At 42.2% G+C, this 20,400-nt stretch overlaps 1 protein-coding gene across 1 annotated transcript in view; it reads right to left on the bottom strand.

Annotated features, from left to right (window-relative positions):
* maml3 (mastermind-like transcriptional coactivator 3) overlaps positions 1 to 20,135 on the bottom strand; it is a 106,382-nt gene extending 86,247 nt beyond the window's left edge. The window contains exon 1 of the mRNA XM_069676869.1: positions 19,717 to 20,135. Coding sequence (XP_069532970.1) covers positions 19,717 to 20,094 — 378 coding nt within the window. The 5' untranslated portion in view covers positions 20,095 to 20,135. The remainder of the gene's footprint in view (positions 1 to 19,716) is intronic.
* Positions 20,136 to 20,400: the final 265 nt, after the last annotated feature.

Genomic DNA, 20,400 nt, shown 5'->3' with positions numbered 1-20,400 from the left:
CACTTTTCTAATCTTTGCAACCATTCAAAGCTGCTTTTACACTACATGTCACATTCACCCCTCACATTCATACGAGCAATTTGGGGTTCAGTGTCTTGCCCAAGGACACTTGACATGACATGTAGACTGAGGGAGCTGGGAATCGAACCTAGACCTTCCGATTGAAAGACGACCGACTCTACCACTGAGCCACAGCCGCTCCATGTGCAATGATTTTTAAAAAAACATGATTAAAAATTATGAATTTTCTCATAGTATCACCACAATAAAAAATCACAAACTGTCAACTCTTGCATATGCATGGAAATAACATTGAAAATAAAGACTATAGATTTTAGATAACCAGCCACTTTTCAACTTCTAACAACAAATCTTCTAGAGCCACTAAACATGCTAGACGCAGGTCCATCCATTCTTTGTCGCCAGAGATATAATATGTTCATCAAGCAGTGACGGCGTAAAACTCCAATTAGCAACCCTTCACTTCAAAAGATCACTATATTGACACTATGAGTTCCATATAACCCTGAACCCCGACCCTGGACCATCCAAGTAAGGGCCCATTTTAAAGTAAATCATTTAACTGTGTATTGTGTGTCTAACCTTTTAATGATTGTCAATAAAGTTAAGAAATATTCAAAGTCCCTGAAAATCAATTTTCATAATCAGCTTTTGGAGCTTACATGTGTTTACAAATTATCAACAAGCAACAGTTAATAAGCCTGAAGCTGCAATCTCTTTTTGGAAGAAGATAGTACAAATATAATGCAGAAAGAATGGGAAATTGAATTTGAATTCATTTGTTGAAAAAAATCGAAATCAAACTGATCATTATCTGGATTCAATTGTTGCAACCTTTAAAATTAAAAAGCAATTTTCGTCAGCAGCAGCCTCTCAATCAGATATCAGAGCGTCCTCGAATGCACCACCGAGAAAGAGTTTACAAACGGCCTCTGTTTGCAGCGCCAATATCACATGACAGTTATCAAAAATAAAGGCAACACAAGAGTCACATGTTGGATTAGCTTTGGTGGAAGAGTTTGTTGCTGTGCTTGTGTAAAGGAAACTGGAGATTGCGGAAAGGAAGCGCATTTATTTTGAAAAGCTTTGGGATGAGTTTTCACTTTGCATACATTTTTTATTTCTGGACCTTGATCATGAAATTCTCAATTCTCATTCATTTTGTCAGACTTTAAAAAACTTTCTTGCTCTGTTCACAACTCTTTGAAACTCCATATTATCTAACTGTTCAACAATACCTCTCTCTCTCTCGCTCTCTCTCTCTCTCTCTCTCTCTCTATGTCTGTTTGTGTCTCTCTACCTCTATTTTTAGCCCTCTCTTTCGCAGATTAGGGGCCTATTTATAGACCCCCTTATGTTGTCCAATAAGAGGGCTCTCTGCGGGAGAATGGCAGCGTCACAAGGATTCACACACCTCCCATTTGGCACTGAGCCCAACCCCCCTTTCCCTCTCCACCATCAAGTCCATCCCACCCTCTCCCTCTTCCCTCCACTCTTTCCCTTTCTCCTCCCATCCCATCCCACTGTTCTCCTCCTCCTTTATGCCCTCTTACACTCCCTCCTCTACCTCCCCTCCCTCCGTCTATACAGGGTGGCTCTTGGCCCGGAGCCCACAGCTTCAGTGGAAACTTTACACACAGGAAAGAGCCTCGCGTCAACCCCCCCACAGCCTGACAGTGTGTGTGTGTGTGTGTGTGAGTGTGTTTAACTGTGTGTTCTTGTTCTTGTGAGTAAAACTGTGTCCTACTTACATGAGAAACAGTAAAGAATCAGTGAAGACTAAATATCAACAATGAGCCAATAAGCATGGTGCTCATAAACACCACATCCCCTGGTATAGTGAGCAATCTGCAGACACAGAGACAAACAGACGGACACATTTCTTCTTCTTAACTTTTTCCCCCTTTTTAAAAAAGAGGACATTACATAATTCTCCAAACACTTCCTCTCTGAGCCGAGAGCACTCTGGCGTTTTATCAGACACACACACACACACACACACACACACACTTGACATATCCAAGCAGACAGGCAGCCTGTTCGGGCTGTCTGCATCACAGTCGCTATGACAACGACGGGAGAACAATCCACAAAAAACAGCCACTCGGGAGGAGGGGGAGAGGGAGAGAGAGAGACACACAAACAGACAAAGCCGGAGAATGAGAGAGAGAGACAGACAAAACAAGAGAGAGACAGAGAGTGAGGGAGAGAGAGAGAGAGACAAAACGAGAGAGAGAGACAGAGAGTGGGAGAGAAAGAGAGAGAGAGACAGACAGACAGACAAAATGAAAGAGAGAGACGGGAGAGAGTGTGAGAGAGAGAGGGGGCTAATGGGAAGCTCATGTGTACGTGCAGCTGTACCACATCGGGCTGCGTGCCATTTCTTTGCCGGATCCCCGACTCGGTTTCCTTTACCTGCTCTCTTTCCCTCTTCAGGACAGAGAATTCTCACGAACAGTGGAGTCACATTTCATCAGCTACAACATTCTTTTTGTTTGTGTGGCTTTACCACAACTTTGTCAAACTGAGAGTCACAGATCAACATGGTGACACACCACAAAATACCACAAGAAATATGATGCTGTGGAATTAAACATTTACATTTATGGCTCAATGAATATCATTTTTGCAAGAAATGCAAAGCCAATTTCTTGTGGCTAAAATAATTGCTAGAAACTATTGACAACACAAATAAACGGGGTAAAAATTTGCTCTAAAAAGTGTGATTGAATAAAAACTGCAAAAACACTCCTGTGTTATTCAGTTAATATAGTGGTCAATCTTTTTTATTTACTTTATTCATGTCATCGTATTACTGTATGTATTATGTGTGTTATTTACCTGGAATTAATCAATTTTAAAAAACACACAAAATAACATGAAAACCAAAAAGCTGCTTTTGCCTCTGTTCTTAAAATTGATCAACAAATGATTGCAGAGGCTGGAAGATGTGGTCACACTCTGTATAATGTTTCTGCAGAACAAACCTCAAGAAGTTTTGAGGCTCAGCGCTCTGAAGTGTGATCAGTGCAAATTATGCTGCAGAGAGAGCATACAAGGCTGCAGACCTGTGTCTGTCCTGACCACTCATGTTGAAAGCAGTGGAAGCTGCTGAGACCTTTCCAAATGTGCAGAGTACATTTGGTTTATAAGGGGTCAATATCTGGTTTAGCACACGTCTTCAGATTCTTGTCTACCCATGTTTAATGAGCTCACAAACACCTTTTTCTCTTCCAGAAGTATCTTCGCCACTCCAGTAAGATGCAATAGCTCTTACTCTGCTAACAAAGCCACATCCATTGAATGTAAATGTGATTACCTCATATGGGGAACAAATGTACAACACAGGTAATCTAGTTTTACGCTAAGAGAGAGAGAGAGAGCAGGTAGAGTCTAAATAGAACTATAAATCAGCTGCAGCAACACTTCGGCACTGTCTATACTGAAACCTGATCATGATGCTGGAACAAGACAGGAAGGATCCAGAGGTCAGAGGTCACATTTAACTTACACTTACAAATAGTTTTGACCACAGATTTGATAGAGTGCATATTCTGGAATATCTATAGAGAACTGGTTCATGAATGAAACAAGCCTAAGACCCTGTGTTTGACCCTTAATGTTTGCAGCAGTACAATATCCTAGTTTAGCTTAGTAGCATGTGCCAATTATCACTATATGCATGTTGAGGCTGAGGCTGAGGCTGATTGAAAAGTTTTTAGCCTAAGTGTTGCACAAACCCTGTGCCACACAGCTGATTTATCACTGGATGAGTGAAAACATTGACTTTTGATGGTGGGTCGCCAGAACTGTGATAACTATGCGTCTTACAGGTAAAGAATGAGACTCGTGTCGGCTGAGGAGGAAGAAATGGAACGATTGTTGAAGATTGTTATTGAACATTAAATTTGATTCAACTGACAACATTCTGAGTTAAGTCCAGCGCTAGCTAGGTCATAAATTATAAACTTTAGCATAAAATAAATTCTTCCGGTATGAGACCTGGTATGGTATTGTGACTGAAACAGGTTGGTGGATTAAATTCCCAACATGTCCTTTAAGGGCTGATCACAACATGACAGCTCAAACATTTAAATATGATGACATTATCAGCAGCTACTTTCAGACACTCCGCACAAGAATCATCCCCGTTATCAGCTGTATATTTCTGAATGCTGCTTTACATTGTGGCTGCTTGTCGTTGCCATGTCTGATTTCAGACTGAGCCGCCCTTGCTGAGTAGGTGTTGAACAGTCCTGTCATCTAACCTAGAGGGTCCATTCGCAGAGACTCCAGCACAGCTTCAGACATGAAAGCAAGAGCATCTCTCTTTGTGTGTGTCTGTCTGAATACTGAAAGCATACTGTTGTTTTTTCCCCCTTTACTTAGCACACAGGTGTAATGAACCGGAAAAGCGATGGTGTGGAAAATACACTGTTAATGTTCCAAAATATTTAGTAAAGGCTCATAACAAAGATTAGGACTTTTCCTTCTCTCCAGGGACCTCCGTTGGCTGACGGTTCGGATCCTCGAGGGGCTCTCTTTGTTGTGTTTTGTGCGGCAGTCATTAACTATCCATTAAAAAACTCAATGGCTCCTTAACTGTCACCAAGCCAAAAATAAAGCAAAAATCCCACACTCGAACAGGAAAAGTGACAATTACCGAGCTTGAAAAAAGCATAATCACTGCTCTTCCCTGCTTTCAGAGGAAGTGCCGCCTTTTCAAACTGTTACAACTTTTCACAGACGAGAGACTTTTAGGGCTTTATCGCTAAAGGGTTTCAGCTGAGCTTTAAGCTGCTAACTCCACAAAGCCTGTTTGACAAAAATCATACAACGTCTGACCCAAATCTGCTCAAATTCTTCAGGGAAATGTAGTTTTTCTTGGCTATTTTTGCTACTCCGCACTCGTCTTGTGAGTCCCAGTGCTTTACATGACACACTGAAGTGAACAGTTTGTGACAGCAGAGAGGAGGGTAAACATCTGCCTGATCGTGTCTCCCCCCCGTCCGCGTCCAAGGAGAAAGGAAGACAGAGAGAGACAGGGAAGGAGAAAGAGTGGTACAAAGAGCAGAGGTTGACAAGATATTGGGGATATGCAAAAGGCTGACAGGCAGAAAGACTGGGCTGAGGATGAGGAGAGGAGGTGAAGAAGTGAGACAGAAAGGTGAAGGAATAAACAAGAGAAGACGAGGCAGTACGTGTCTGGAAGAAAGAACAAGAAGGAGAGTAAAGTCAGGACACAGAGAGTGTCAGAGATAACAGAGACAGATTAGGAGAGGCGGGGACAAAGACAACATTTCTCAATGACAGATACAGATTCATATATGTTCCAAACTGAAATTAAACTTTTCCTTTTCATTAGCAGGTCATAAGTTTCAGATATTACTATCAAACTACATAATATCATCTTGAGCATCTGCACTTTAGTCCAGAATGGTCCCTATTTATAGGAGGAATGCAGCAACACAACAGTCAAATCAAATCAAATGTTATTTGTATAGCGCCAAATCACGTTATCTCGAGACACTTTACAAAAAGAGCAGGTCTAGACTGACCCCTTGTTATGTTATTTAAAGAGAGGCCCAGCATGAATCACCATGAGCAGCACTTAGCAATATTCGGCACATTGGCAAGGAAAAACTTCCTTTTAACAGGCAGAAACCTCGAGCAGAACCAGACTCATGTTGAACAGCCATCTGCCTCGACTGGATGGGCCGAAAATGGGATAGAAGGAGATGCAGGATAGAGACAGGCAAAGAGAGCAACAACAACATATGTCCTTGTTACATCAACAGTCAGCGCCGTCTGTTTACATTCTCGACATCGTAATCATGACATGAGTATTTAAAGGTCAGAGCAAACTTCACGGAAGCAGATGGAAACAGAGCAGTTGAATGGAAAGCTTAGGTTGACATAAAGAGAGAAAAGAAGGGGACTTGGCTCTGTCCAAAGGTAATATAAGCTGCCTACCAGCACCTCTTAAATGAGTTATTAACACACAAGTAACAACATGTTAATTAGTAAAGTTAAGAGGTGCTGGTAGGAGGATTTTTACACTTTGGACTGAGTCATGCTGCCTCCAATGTTTTTGCTAAGCTAAGCTTAAATACGCTATTCTACAGCAGGCTGTGGCTTCATCTTTACATACAGATATGAGTGTTCTTAATCTTTACTAACTCCAGCATGTTTGCCAAAATGTCAAAATTACTGTTTAACTAAATTAAATTAAATCAACTCTGCCACATATCCTTATTCAATGGTTCATAAAAAAAATCTGCAAAATGTTTTGTGCATGTTCCTGTAAATGTCCGACTCATTTTAACCCTGGGCGTCAAATACCAATGCTTCCCTTTGATGTCTAATACACACACACAGGATAGCGTCTGTTAAAGTGATAATCTTGAGGATTTTCATGTAAATAAATAGTAAAAATAAAAGTCACTATCTATCACCAAATGAGGTAACACAATGATGATTGAGCCTATGGCCCACTGATGAAAGCCTTTGTATTTGCAGTACTATGGACTGGGTGTCTGTGGCGACTTTCGCGGAAAAATCCTAAGCGGCGCCCAGTTAGCGACGCATTTTCAATAACCAAGCAATGGTTGGTCTGCCAGAGAGGGTAGGCGGAGCTAAGTGGCTGCTTTTCTGGTCTCTGCAAGTGTAGCTAGTAAACAGTAATCTACTATGGCTGAACAAACAAAGAAAAGATCGATGACTACAGATACAACAAAAGAAGAGAAAATCCAAAGAACGAGAAACAAATTCGACGCTCAGATGAGGGCAAACTGTCTAAAAAGGAAAGCAACCGCCAATGAGGAAAATCAAGAGTCACAACCAGAGCCAACCGTGGACGTCACACATGCAACACCGTCTGGATATCTAGGAAGTGTGCTTCCGCAATTACCGTTTATCGCCAAAGGTGCCGCCAAAGAGATCTTCGAGATTATCACTTTAACATTGAGAAAGCAAGATAGAAAGGTAAATAAAAAGAGTACCATGCAACAGAAGCTTAAAGATCTTCTTTGTTAGGGTTAGACTCAGAAACTACACTGTGAAATTTAGGAAACAATCACAGTGTGGATTACAATGCTAACTCCACGTTGCCTGTTGTTTCACATGTGACTAAACCCCAGTCTTATGTGTGAAAGTTGGCAATTGTTCGGCCTATGCAACATCCTATTGCCACCCCAAGCAGACCATAGTTGTTTGTCAATACATCACTTGATGAACAGCCTGAGAAGTTGCTCTGAGCAGTAACATTGGGGTAAGTTGCACCTGCAGTTTATAACCTGGTATGTCAGCCTTTGACTGCCCTACGTGAGACCTAAAAATGGTCTCACGATTATGTTGGTAATATACAAATAAAAGTGCATTACTTTTGGTTAGTACAGTAAATGAAAAACAGCCAGAACTGTGTAAGTCATGAAGTAGAGAGATGACTTTTGCACATCTCTATATTTTGGCCATCTCTGGTAGATATGTTCTGCTGTTAAAAAAAGGCAGATATGTTTCCAATGCTTTTTATTAATTTGAGACAACATAGTTTTTCCATTGGCAGTCCGAGGATAATGAGCCACTTATGGCAAACAAAAGGGCTCTGTATTTCTAAGTAGCTTTATAGTCTACAGATGGGTTGCGTGCAATATGGAAGGGTTATGAGAGGATGAATTCCAACCAGAGCTGCCCTGACATTCAGACTGGAAGGCAAATACAGTATATAGTATTATACACTGTCTTTACTCAACATCTTGTACAGACAAACAAAAATCTGCAAACACTTTTCGACCCTCCTCTCTGTGACTTATGTTAGAAACTTTCAGCTAAATAGTGAGAAACTATTATAGCTGTTAGTAGAATTCTTCTGATTCTCAAGCCTGAGGAGAGGGCAGAAAGTGAGTGTGGTTTTGAAAAGAGCAGCTGGCGTGTTTCCTTGGTTGTGATCGTTGTTGCTGCTATTTTTGGAACCATTCAGGAAGTGATCTACAGACAGGCTGCTGACGGAGTATTCAGCTACACTAAACACAGCTTAACTCATGAGGAACCAAAAGAAGTACGGGTGAATAGAACAGGGACGCTGTGCCTGCAGAGAACAGCAGGTATATATCCATGAGGGAGCTGTGCAGCTGTATTATTTCATCTCTGTTTTCTACTCTTTCTATTCTTAATGTTACGAAGTTGAGCAATGCGACACCAGCTGCTTATCACACGACATGCTCAAACAGACCATGTACTGTATTTGATCCAGTGTCAGTGGGACTTTAAATTTGAACAGATCTGACCTTTTTTTCCACACAACAGCTTAAAGAATCAAGTTCCACTAGATCATATCAGAGTACATCCTACAGCAGCAAGCATCAAACATTTGAGTACTCATGTTCCACACCAACTCTTACTCTTGAACTCTCTAAAAACCAACAATGTGTTTTTCTTCAATGCTTCGGTGACATTGTACGTCCAAAGAGGCTGCAAGCAGAGCTGCCACTGACACAAGGCAGGTGTTGCTCCACTTGTTATTAGTTTAGGATCCCTTCAATATTCATCGTTTACAAGGTTTAACAGGCTCTGATTTATCTGCAGAGTATCCATCTGTTCAAAGCAAACATAACTAAATCCAGTGAAAACACTGTGTAAAGCAGATTCATGTTAAAGATCAGTTACTGCATTGCTCTTCAGTAGACACAGAAAGAGATGTGTAAAAACATGTCCTCCATATGAAACGCTTTAATGTTTTTTTCAGTTATGACTTGTCAAACTAGATAGTAATAAAGTTAAGTGACTGGGATCAGTATCAGAAAGGACAAAGTGGTATCAGAACATCTATAAAAAACTATCTTAACTCTGAGAATCTTTTCCAGAGTTTTCAGCTGCATCTAGATCCCTACACAGAAGGCCAAGGCCAAGAATAACCGACCACAGTCGATGTTCTTGCAGCAACAAAACAGCAATTTAATGATCACAAATCGAATGACTCAGGACTGTGTGAGGCAAAACAAAGCTGACTCTGACATTATCCATCTCTGAGCCCCTGTTTTCCAACAGATGTGTTGCCTTCAGGTGCACTTTCAGGCAATATTAAGAGTCATCAGTCAATCACTGTCATACTGCCGCAGCACCACAACACTTCCAGTCTGAAATCATTTGGTTTAAATCAGTTATGAGACAGTAGCATAGCAACCATGTGGCTAACTGTCTGACCACACATTTAATATCCTCCCTCACACTGTCCTGCTCTGCCCCACTGTGTCCTCGCTCCATCTTCTCCTCCGTATTTTCGCCCTCTGCAGTATTATCAGATCTTTTTTTCCTCCTTCACTGCAGCCACTGTGGCACAATTACCCCGGCTGCTGCACTAATGGCTATTGATGCAGCTGAGGGCCCCACACACACACTTGCACACGCAAACATTCATAAAAAATTCATGACGCTGGCTCAATAGGAAGGTGCGGGAGGTCTGGCCAGCCCTAGAAAGAACAACAAATGTCATTTAACAAAGGAGGGAAGATGCAGATGATACAGGGTTCGACATTTTGCACAATACGACGCAGAAAAACGCAGACACACAATAAACAAAGAGACGCATGAACGCTAACGGTTTGACGATCGTCAGGTTGAGTTCAAACTAACCTGTTACCTGAGATTAAGCAGATAACTGTGTGTGAGTCTATACGGGTCTGTGGGTATACACTAACAGCATGTGTGTAAATGTGCCTGTGTGTGTTGGAGTCCGTGTGGTAGGTAATTCCCTCTTAGCGTAGGATTTCTCCCTGCCACCGACCTGCGTTGAGAGAGCTTTAGAGCGCTAAGCCTGCTAGCTGAGACTCAACCAGGGATCACCGGAGACATGGAGCGAGGAGATGGAGGGAGGGATGGAGCAGGAGGGAGCAGGAGGGAGAAGGGAAAGCACAGGTGGGTGTGAATGATCAAAAAGGAAGTAGGGCAGGAAGATTATAAAGAGGAGGAATGAAAGGTCAAATGGAGGAATAGAAGCAGAGAGGAAGAAGGAGCTGTGAATTAGCAGAGGGCGCTTTGTTTTGGATGGATGTAGAAAGAGGGATGGATAGAGGAGGAATATATGATTTAGTGCAAGAAAAATGGTTTTTCGGGGTGGGGCGGTTTGCTTTGGGGTTAAATGGACCATGACTGACCCCGAGTTTAAACAGACAAACCGGTAACAGGAAGGTCAATGGGCTGTTACCTGCTGCAAACAGGAAGCTGAAAACCACTTGTAAATGGGGGCTGATATTTCCTCAGTGGTCACCACTGACTAATTACTCTTTACAGTGTGTGGTGTAGTGTGTTTGAAAAAAGAGCTGAAGTCTTACTAGAGATAAAATGTCTCACACAGGTCGTGACAGTGTTAAAATATTGTGTTTCCCCCAAACCAAACTACAACTCACCATCATCGCTATAGCCAGTGGTTAACAGTAGTAAGTACATATAGGGAAACGCTGTGCTTTTTACTCCACTTAATCTATTTCACAGCCATAGTTACTAATGACTTAAGATTTGACACTAAACGTACATAAGATAAGCTTATATTGCATTGATTAAGTTTGCAACAGTGTTTTCTAAACCCCTTACAAAACAAAAAGCTTTTATCCCCAATCAATTTTATGTCAAAATTATGTGCGAAGCATTACTGAAAATCAAGGACATTACACATTTTTTATCCATTGGCCATGTTTGATCTTAAAATCACTGGTTCCATTCAAAGCAAGATTGAGTTTTGTAAAAAAAAAAATTAATAAACGGCTCTAAATTTAGCACTTGGCTGGTGGCAGCTGATGTCCCACAGTTGATGGTGATATCAGCAAATGCTGGCCATAAACTTCTTCTGACCAGACAAGCTTACATACAAACACACAATATGCTGTAGACACAAGTTCCTGCCAATACACAAAGACGGTTTCTTGAGTTTCATGAAAATCAGGTCCGCTTCCAGTGCGAATGTGTATAGGCTACTAGGGCTGTACATGAGGCAGAAGTTTGTTTGGATTTAGCTATTCAATACAAAATCCCCTTGTGCACCAAACCAAACTTCTATATCAGTTAATATGAGAGACAGGTTTTTCAGACCCGGGAAGAGCCGCTTATAGATGCCGATTGTCTCTTTTCCCATTACCAGTGAAGTATACTCCTGTCGGTCTCTTTTCTGCTGCGTCACTGTCTGGCTTGACAAACGCGCTGGAGACAGGGTTAGTTAACAGTGAAGATGTCATGGTGGTTAGGTATTTATTGTATCTATTACTCATTCAGTCTTTTTATCAAACTCGCAGCTGACAAATTTGGAGATTTCGAGTGCTGCTTGGACGGAGACGGGCAGAATTTGTAGCTGACAAGGAGTCGCAGAAGTTACCGACAGAGCATAGCAGCGCGCCGGAAAGGGGGCGGAGATTAGCGTGCTGACACAGGTTTTGCGTTCCCATCAATGCTGATCAGAGCCAAGGCGATAATAATTACCCGGGTCTACCGCAAAGTCATTTGACCCGGGTCTGAATGCCGATTGTAGCCTTTCCCACTCAGCAAAAAAGCCGGGTTTTAGCGGGTGTTAGTGGATTTTTTGACCAGTGGTAAAAGGGCTCTAGTGAACGATGAGATTCTTACCCATAAACAAGGAAATAACCTGTACATGAGCCAGCAGCAGCTCAGCTCACAGCCTGTCCCGTGTCCGGGAAACACTGACTTGTAACATGAAATTGCTTTATTCAGTGTTTGACTGGTTTTGGTCACCTGATCTGTTTGTTTAAGAGAGGAGGAGACCATTGTGGATAATTCAGCTCCCGGGAAAAACCTGGTGAAAACTTCATTTCGAGATTCGTGGCATGCTGTTTGCCCAGTAACAAAAGTACAGATATTCTCCGGGCAAAATGTGCATTACATCTGGACTGATATTAAAATCATCTACTTTTAAGGGGCAGCCGTGGTGTATACATCCATAAGACATACTATTCTGTTTTTTGCCCTACAATTATCCTACTATTAATAGCAGAGTGTAGTGAACAAAGTTGGGTGGTCAATGTCAGAACTCTCTTAGCAGGAACACTATTTTAGAAAGCCTGCTTGGTTTGAAAGTAATTTCCAAATTGGTGGTCCCTTACCTCACAAAGTGCCAGCAGCTGAGAAACATCCATAGTGAACAGGCTGAGGCTGCTTTTATATCAGCCCTGTGGTGGTGGTGTGTGTGGTATGTACAGATGAAACTAACATGCTCCATGACGGTGATGCCACAAAAATGTGTTCACAACATTCAGTCATGGCAGTCGAAGATAAAATTCTTAACACATAACTTCCAATATTTACATTGACTCACTTACACATTTAAGAATGCATTGCCAATATGCACACTGACTCACACACTTGCACACACTTGGGGTGGATCACAGCACCTAGGCATCTCTGATAACAACCTCATCTATATTTCACCGTTTCGCCGTTTGTGTCTGCCTGTGAGTACATGAAGGGTGAGAGGAACAAAGATGGGTTCCCACCATTCTGGTATGAATAATGTAAAATCTTAACTGCCCCTCAGAAGCCTTTTTAATGCTATGCTACCGAGAAGCAAGCTAGCAGTCTGCTAAATATATGGAAAGACAAGGACAGCGCCAGCAACTGCAAAAACAACATTGAAGATATGACTATTTTTTAGATCAGGTGCCTAATCTTTTGGTGTATGGCAAAGTAAAAAATAAGAAAATGTCAAATTTATAATTTTCAGGTGTTTTATTTAAGTCTGATTTGAAAATTTGTCAGTTCACTGTTATGGTTGACAAAAAGAAGCAGAAAATCAGGCTTTTTGAGGGGCTGGAACCTGAGAAGGTGAAGCATGTTTTACTATTATTTGGTTGTCAAAGTGGCTGCTGGTGCTGTTTCTGTTAATCAACTCAGTTATAGACTAATGGCTTCAGCTTTAATCATAAGTGCAGTGCAGTAAACTGTGGGCTATTATTGCTTGTTCATATAATTCCAGCACTTGGCCACAATAAGTCTTGATTGTCTGCACAAATATTAGCATGCTTTGGATAATACAATACAGCCTGTATTGTACTGCATTCTGAAAAATCCATAACAGTGGAACTGAATCTGTAACCAGCGAGCAGGTGTTTTGCCTGAAGAGTGAGGGCCTACGTCATCGTAGGTTTGAATGCCCTTTGTCGCATGTCAGCTCTCTCTTATTCCTGCATCCTGTCTCACATCAGCCGGTGCAAAAGTGCCCAAAGTTAAATAAGTTTAGCTGCTCTGTGTAGAGGAGTGGAAGAAACTGGGCAGCTGCACAGTGCAAATGTTTGTAAATGTATAATTATGCAGCATAGGGAAACACATTTTGGAGCAAATTCATGGATGCAACCTCTTAGAAATCCCAGACTGAAGCTTAAACGCTTGAGTGTTTAGCAGGAAGGTGACTAAAAAAGACCATGAAACTAGTTTAGCAAATATTTGAGCACTGAAACATGAGCAGGGCCTTCTGCCATACCATGTTCAGCCATCACTGATTATGGAAGTAGAGCCTTCCAAACAGTTAGACATGGCTTGACATGTGTGTGCATGGCAGAATTGATAGTATTATGCATATACAGGAAGTATACTAAGCTTTCTACTTTTATTTAGTTAACTCAAACTTTCTAACCTGGGCATGAATTTGCTGTTGTTCCTACAGCCAAGACTGGGGAAAAACTGCTCCATGCTCATTCAAGGTTCTGTGCCGAACATGTGTGTGTTCCTGTAGAATATGTGAACAAGCGTGGGTGGAAGGGAATGTGGTCGCAGCCGCCCCAAATCAAAAACATCCAGTGTGTGTGTGTGTGTCAAGGGACTCAGGGACAAGGGTGAAAAGAAGTAAAAAAAAAAAAGAGTGGCAAAATTTTAAATAAGGTGCACATGACAGCAGAAAGTGACGAGTTGGAAAAACGCAGAGGGAGTTGGAGAATTTAGCATGTTATGAGTCAAAAACAGCATGTCTGTGATGTCACAAGTGTGTGTCGACGTCACGCCCTGCGTGTGTGAGTGTCAGCTCTGTGCCAGCTCAGTGGGTTAAATATAGCACTTGGGCTACAATCCCAGCTGACATTAACAATGCTATAGCCACCAAGACCCATCTACACTACATTAGCGCTGTACTGACGCTGTAACCGGAGAAGTGGTGAACAGAGGGAGGGGAGGAAGGGAGGGAGGGAGGAGAGGAGAGGAGAGGAGAGGAAGGGAGAGGGAAGGCCTCGGATTCATGAAAACTCAGCCGCCCACACTCTGGCCTCTGTTGCCAAGAGTTGAGCAGGACAACACTGTGTGTGTGTGTGTGTGTGTGTGTGTGTGTGTGTGTGTGTGTGTGTGTGTGAGACATTCCTCGGCGAGGTGGATGCCAAGGAGCGAGCAGAGCAGAAGACAGACTGTCCTGAGCTACTGTGTCTTAGTGGAGCTAACGAGCCCCTCACCGTGCACCTCGGCCTCGCAGCTGTGAACGTGTTAGAGATTAGGTAATCAGATCTGACTGGATGTTTTGTCAAAAAGTACAAGTCACAAATCTGGTTTTAAGCAACATCGTGGCCCGTCAGTCCAAAGACACATGCCTGTAACTGAAAGGTCACGGGTTTGATCTTCACAGCAGCTCGTACGTGCCTCCATCAGGATAACAAACCTGCCTGCTTATAAAAACATGACAGCTACTGGTGAACATGTTCTGTTGTTTGTCGAGGCCCCACAGTGTCACATCATGTCGAGATATTGAATACAGACGCAATCAAGTTTGACAGCAGGCCTCTTCTGAGAGATAGAAAACTTTAACAAAAGTCAGATTTTGGTGTCTCACTCTGTTTCAACATGCAGTTTTACTTTCTTGGTGCTGTTTCCTGACAATTATGTTAAAGACAAAACAAGAAAAATACACACAGGTCTTTCCGACAACAGTGACCTCAGCAGGCTTAAATGCAGCACAGCCAGAGGATGAGTTGTGTTTTGTGGATGCTGTTATTGTCATCAATAATTCTCTCTACCAACACATGTAATGACCAACAGGCTCACAGCTGTTCCCTCAGCGTTGTCAGACGTCAGACAAACAGACAGGTGATATCTAGTAGAGCATTGTATATGTAAGAATATGTCAATGTGATAAGTGTCATATTGTGATACTCAAAGTGTTTCTATTTGATCTAATCCGAGGAAAACTATATTAAAAAAAAGCTCCATATAGATCAAATCTAAGTTTTTTTTTTTAATGCAATTACGCAATCAGAACACTGACCACTTTGCAGTCCGAGCAAAGGAATTACATTTGCCTTTATCAGTAAAATAAAAATCTTTGCATGTTAACTTTTACCTCAAAATCTATACAGCATTCTGAGAGATTATAAAATATGCAAAAAAATAAAATCATGAAACTTAAGTCTACTGAGTTTCTTGACAACCCCTATCTATCAGTAAAGGATTACTTAAAAAAGATTTTTGATTTCTGGTCTTATTACAGACTGAGTGGTCCGGTCCATCTTAGATTTGACCACCAACTGTGACAGAAATGATTAAAACTCATGCCGAGCTTTTGCACTGCGCTCTCAAATGCAAAAAGAGAACGAGTGCTAAACTCTAAAAACATGTGATGACCTTTACTCAAATATGGCCCTACAAACCAACCTTGTACTAATATTTAGCCTATAACCACTATAAATGAAGTCATGTTTTGCTAATTTATATATAGGATTAATCCCTCAGTACCATGCACGCACAAAAGTGTTGAGTTTCCCACTAAGGGTCTAAAATACCTGAACTGGTAAGTTTATACCTTGATGAAAGGGGTGAATGATGAAGATCACGTAGATACATAGATACAGGGCACACTTTGGGCTGTAGTTTAGTGTTTAGCATGTACTGCAAAAGGAAAAGGAAGAAATTCAGAACTTTTCTTTGAATTGCTTCGTTAGCAATCTCCAATTTTTAGACTACCCAAACCAACCAATCACAGTTCTTGCAGTCCCCACATCGTATCTCTGTTTTCCCCATAACACTGACATGTAGTTACAGTTTTGAGCTGGTAAACATCAGCTATGGTATAGCCTAGCCGGTACATAGGCTCTGTAGCTACACTGTAACGCCTAAATGCATTAATAACTATGCTTCCTGTGTCCACATACACCCCGTGCGGTAGAAACATACACGTGCATGTGTATATCCACCCTTAAAGGTCTTAAAGGTGTTAAACATTCGTTATGAAGAGCTATATATTTGTGTGTTGTAGTAGTCAGTTATTTGTGGTGGCAGGTACCAGCCAAATCAGCGCCCTTGTCATTGGTTTGCCTGATACTGATGAAATGCATCAGTATATTGTAAATAGTTGCACATTAGTGCTGTAACCATGTGCATTTTGAATCTGGCCAAATTAAAAGTCTGTTTTTTTAGTTTGTATCTGGATGTGAAATCATAAGTTGTAATTCACTTTAAAAGTCTCAAGGTTAGCTAGCTGCATGCTAATGCTCATAACAGTCATTTGATCATAGTAGTAACTCTTATTTTTCTTAAAGGTTTAACTCTGAACATAGTTCTGCACAAGTCATGATTATTATGGACTTGTCTTTGGCTATAATTTATGTTGTCTTGTAAAACAATTGACAAGCTAATCAGCCATTTGCCTTCTAGGTTAAGTCACATAGAATAATAGGTATGCTATTATCCTTTGTTAGCATTAGAGCTGCTTGTTCTGTCATCACTGTTGTTGTGCCTTTGTGCTGATGCTTTTTGTTCGTCCTTGCTTTATTGTGGAACTACACATACACACACACACATACACGCACACACGTACCTGTTGTGATGCTTTCAGTGCTCACAAATCCTTCAAACCCACGACAGTTACAGTCCAAGCTGTAGGTGTGCGTGTGTGTGTGTGTGTATGTGTGTGTGTGTGTGTGTGTGTGTGTGTGTGTGTGTGTGTGTGTGTGTGTGTGTGTGTGTGTGTGTGTGTGTATATTATAAACCTTCAAAATCCCTCAAGGAACTATAATTACCAGCTGTTACAAAAGTGTCTGAAAGTCTGACACTGTCTTTCTCTCCCATTGTCATAACTTACAGCATTTGTTGGGCACCTAATCCAGGGAACATGCAGTTTTCAGAGTGCTTAATGTGTTCTTAATGTGTAAGTGAATCCTTGACTGTTCTAGTGTTGGGATAGAGTCATACTTGTATTTGGACAGAAAGCAGAAAAGGGGGCCTGTTGTTTTCGCAAGTGTGAAAGTGATTTTAAGCAAGATATTCCAGACTCAGTTTGGGTCTTTATGTGGTTGCACCAGGTTTATAACATCAGTTTATAACATCATAGATCCCCCTAACTTTCTGAAAGTTTTGAAGTTGGCTAATGTACTCCCTGAATTATGTCAAAGAAATGGTGGGAAAGACAAACTCTGTGACTTCTTTGCCTTTCTCACTAATAGTTAGCCTATAAACATAAACACACACTTTCCATAATTATAGGCTAACCCCTGCCATGGCGTGGGTGTGTCTGAGAACCATTAGACCAAATCACAGTGTACAGACATTCACCTGACAATACACAATTCTCACAACTAACACACTAGCACTGAGACAATGTTGGAGCTCATTAACTATTTGTACTTTGTAGACATTTCTGACATTCTTCAAACTGACAATTGCCATACTGACTCTGCAAATAGACCAGCACAGCAGCACACGCACTATTTTTTGTTTTGTTCTTCTCATTTTAGACTTATATTGTCTTTGTATAAAACTACACACTGGTATGAGCAAATATTCTCCTTCACATCTTTCAGGTGTGATGAAACAGCCTTTAAACACACCTTCACAACACAGCATGCTGCCTTAAACACAACCCCTACAGATAAAGGCCCTCTGGGTACTTGTGTATGCATGTGTGCATGTGATGTGTGTAGTTAACATTTACAGCATACTTTGCTTTCCTAGAATGCCTGCTTCTGCAGTGACTACATACAGCCATCTAGCTGCAGCTCTGTTCTAAAGAGGAGAGAAAGGATGGCAGACTTTTCTCACAATGCGTTTCTTATTCTCTATAATTCATGCCATAACAAAGCCAGAATAATGCAATGTAAAATAAGAAAAGATACCAACATCAGGATCTCTTTAATTGAGCTATTGAGTGCTGTGCTTAGGCATGTGAGGTGTCACAATCAGTGACTGGGAGAGAAGCAGAGGGATGCCACTGTGTCTTTAAGCTGTAATCCCTCCATTCTCTGAGCATTTGTTGCCGGCCATCTAATGGGCGGTTCGTTTTAATGTCCACAAGGGCCGCTGGGAGGTCTTACACTATTAAAACCACTGCTGCTCTCGCAGGCTGTAGCTGGTCAGGCTCGCATAGCTCTTAAATAACAACTGAGGTCTCCGACGAAATTAAAGACGTTCTGATTTTGCATTTCAAAAGAGGAGGAACTGGCTCATTGCAGCAACAAAAGGGGATAACAATGTTGACATTCCCGACATGTATCCTTTGGTATTTTCTAAAGGGAAACCGGAGCCTGCCCACAGGAGAGGTGGTGCGAACAGGGAGCACTAAACAGTTTCCCTGTGTCTCCATCTCTGTCATGCAAGCAACGAAAGCCAAACATCAGGATATATTCTTTGTAAATTACAGAATCTGATTGTTTACTAGTTGGATCTGCAAAGCTGCTTATAAATAACAAAAAAGACCCCGGACCAAGAGCCTTACAGAAGCCACAAGAAACTCACCAATCCTCCATATGTTACCACTGCCCCCTACCAACAGGAAATCACTGTAGCATCCCTTTAAAATAGACTGTGACTGTGAATCGACTAGACGTACAGCATGCACATATCCTCAAGCATCACAGCTTTACTCTTACAAGGACATGCAGTAGAGGTAGAGCCTACGTGTAACATATGTCATGTCATATGTACTTGTGTTAAGGTTGAAAGGTAATTATGAATAAAGTTACAGTATTAAAAATGTTTACTACTGTGGCAGCCACTTGAAGTAATCTACAAGGGCGATGGCAGAGTACATTTAGTAAGAGGGGGGGGCTGTGTTTAGGTGTTTTGTGCTCTAACCTTTGTAACATCTCAAATCAACATCAAGTCGCTACAGTGCTGCAAAATGCTACTGCCAAGATCAAGGAAGCAATTTTGTAACGTTAATGCGGCCTGTCTTGCAGAACAATCTGCACCCAAAAACAAAGAACAAAAAAGGAGAAGTTGTTTTCATGCAAACAAAAGGCAGTCAGCCTCCAGAAGTTAGTCAAAAGTTTCTTAGGTGAAAAACTTCACTAATTAGCTGTGCCTTCCAAACTTTCAGCCCTTCTTTATGCATAAAGCAGCACTGATCTTGCAAAAGATCAAATATCTGCTGTCAGCTTGTCATTTTTCAAATCCTGCAGCATTCAAGCTCTAGCAGACTATTTTCTTCAACAAGAGGCTGGGTTTCTTTGTAAACAAAAGCACTAGTTGGCACTCGGGTTTGAAAAAGTGAAGTGTGTTTCCAAAGCAATTGCCTGCGCTCAGTGAACATGTTTTCAACAAGTTTGCACTGTGGCGAACAAGTAGTAGTAGTGCAGCCTGCAACTGATGGGGGTCCATGATTTTTAAAAACAGGGAGATTAAGTGGAAATTAAAGATATAGAGAGTATTCTTAAGTGTGTGTTCTGTTTTTATGTGAGTGAGGGGGGAGTCTCTGAGCTGTCTTTGTCGTGACAGAGTGCTCGTCCTTACCGCTATAAGCGTGTTATTCCTCTGTTCCGTGGAGGAGGCAGAGTCCGGATCCGGCTGCTTGCTCTGCGGCTGTTTGCTGCTGCCGCTGCCGCCGGTTGACTTCTTGGCCCTCTGCTCCAGACTCCGCTGGTACAGGCTGACCGTCTCCCTCCGCTCAATCTCCAGCTGCTCGGCGTGGGCTTGCTGGTACCTGTTCTCGCAGTTTACGTGGTGTCTCCGGCAACCCTCTATCCGCTGCCTCAGCCTCTCCACCACTGTGCTGTGCTTAGGTATGCCCACCGCTCCGGCGGGTACCCCGCTCCCGGCAGCCGGGTTCATGCTGTTGTTGATGCAGATACTGCCGTTGGGTCCGGCAGCGGGGGAGGCGAAGTCCCCCATCACTGGGCCGAGTGGCTGCTATTTTGGAAGAACTTTTCTCCCAGTCAAGCTCACCGCCACCGCCGCCACCTCCTCCTCCTCCGGCCACCTCCTCCTCCACCTCCACCACCTAGTGTCCTCTCCCTCTCTGTCCTCCCCGGTGAAGGGTCCCAAGCAACCGGGCAGGGGACGGAAGGTACGACCGACAACAGCCGCCGAAGCGAGCTCAAACCGGGAGGGTTTAAAGGGCTGTGAGCCTAGCAGTCATATGGTAAAGGGCTCGCGAGTGACCGTTTCTTCTTCCCTCCTCCACACTGTTTCCAAACA

This window comes from Semicossyphus pulcher, unplaced genomic scaffold (genome assembly GCF_022749685.1).
Source record: "Semicossyphus pulcher isolate SPU_LCO1_2020_fin unplaced genomic scaffold, fSemPul1.0.p SCAF_27, whole genome shotgun sequence".
Lineage (NCBI taxonomy): Eukaryota > Metazoa > Chordata > Actinopteri > Labriformes > Labridae > Semicossyphus > Semicossyphus pulcher.
The sequence above is the reverse complement of the archived record's forward strand: the minus strand, read 5'-3'. Positions and strand labels throughout refer to the sequence as shown.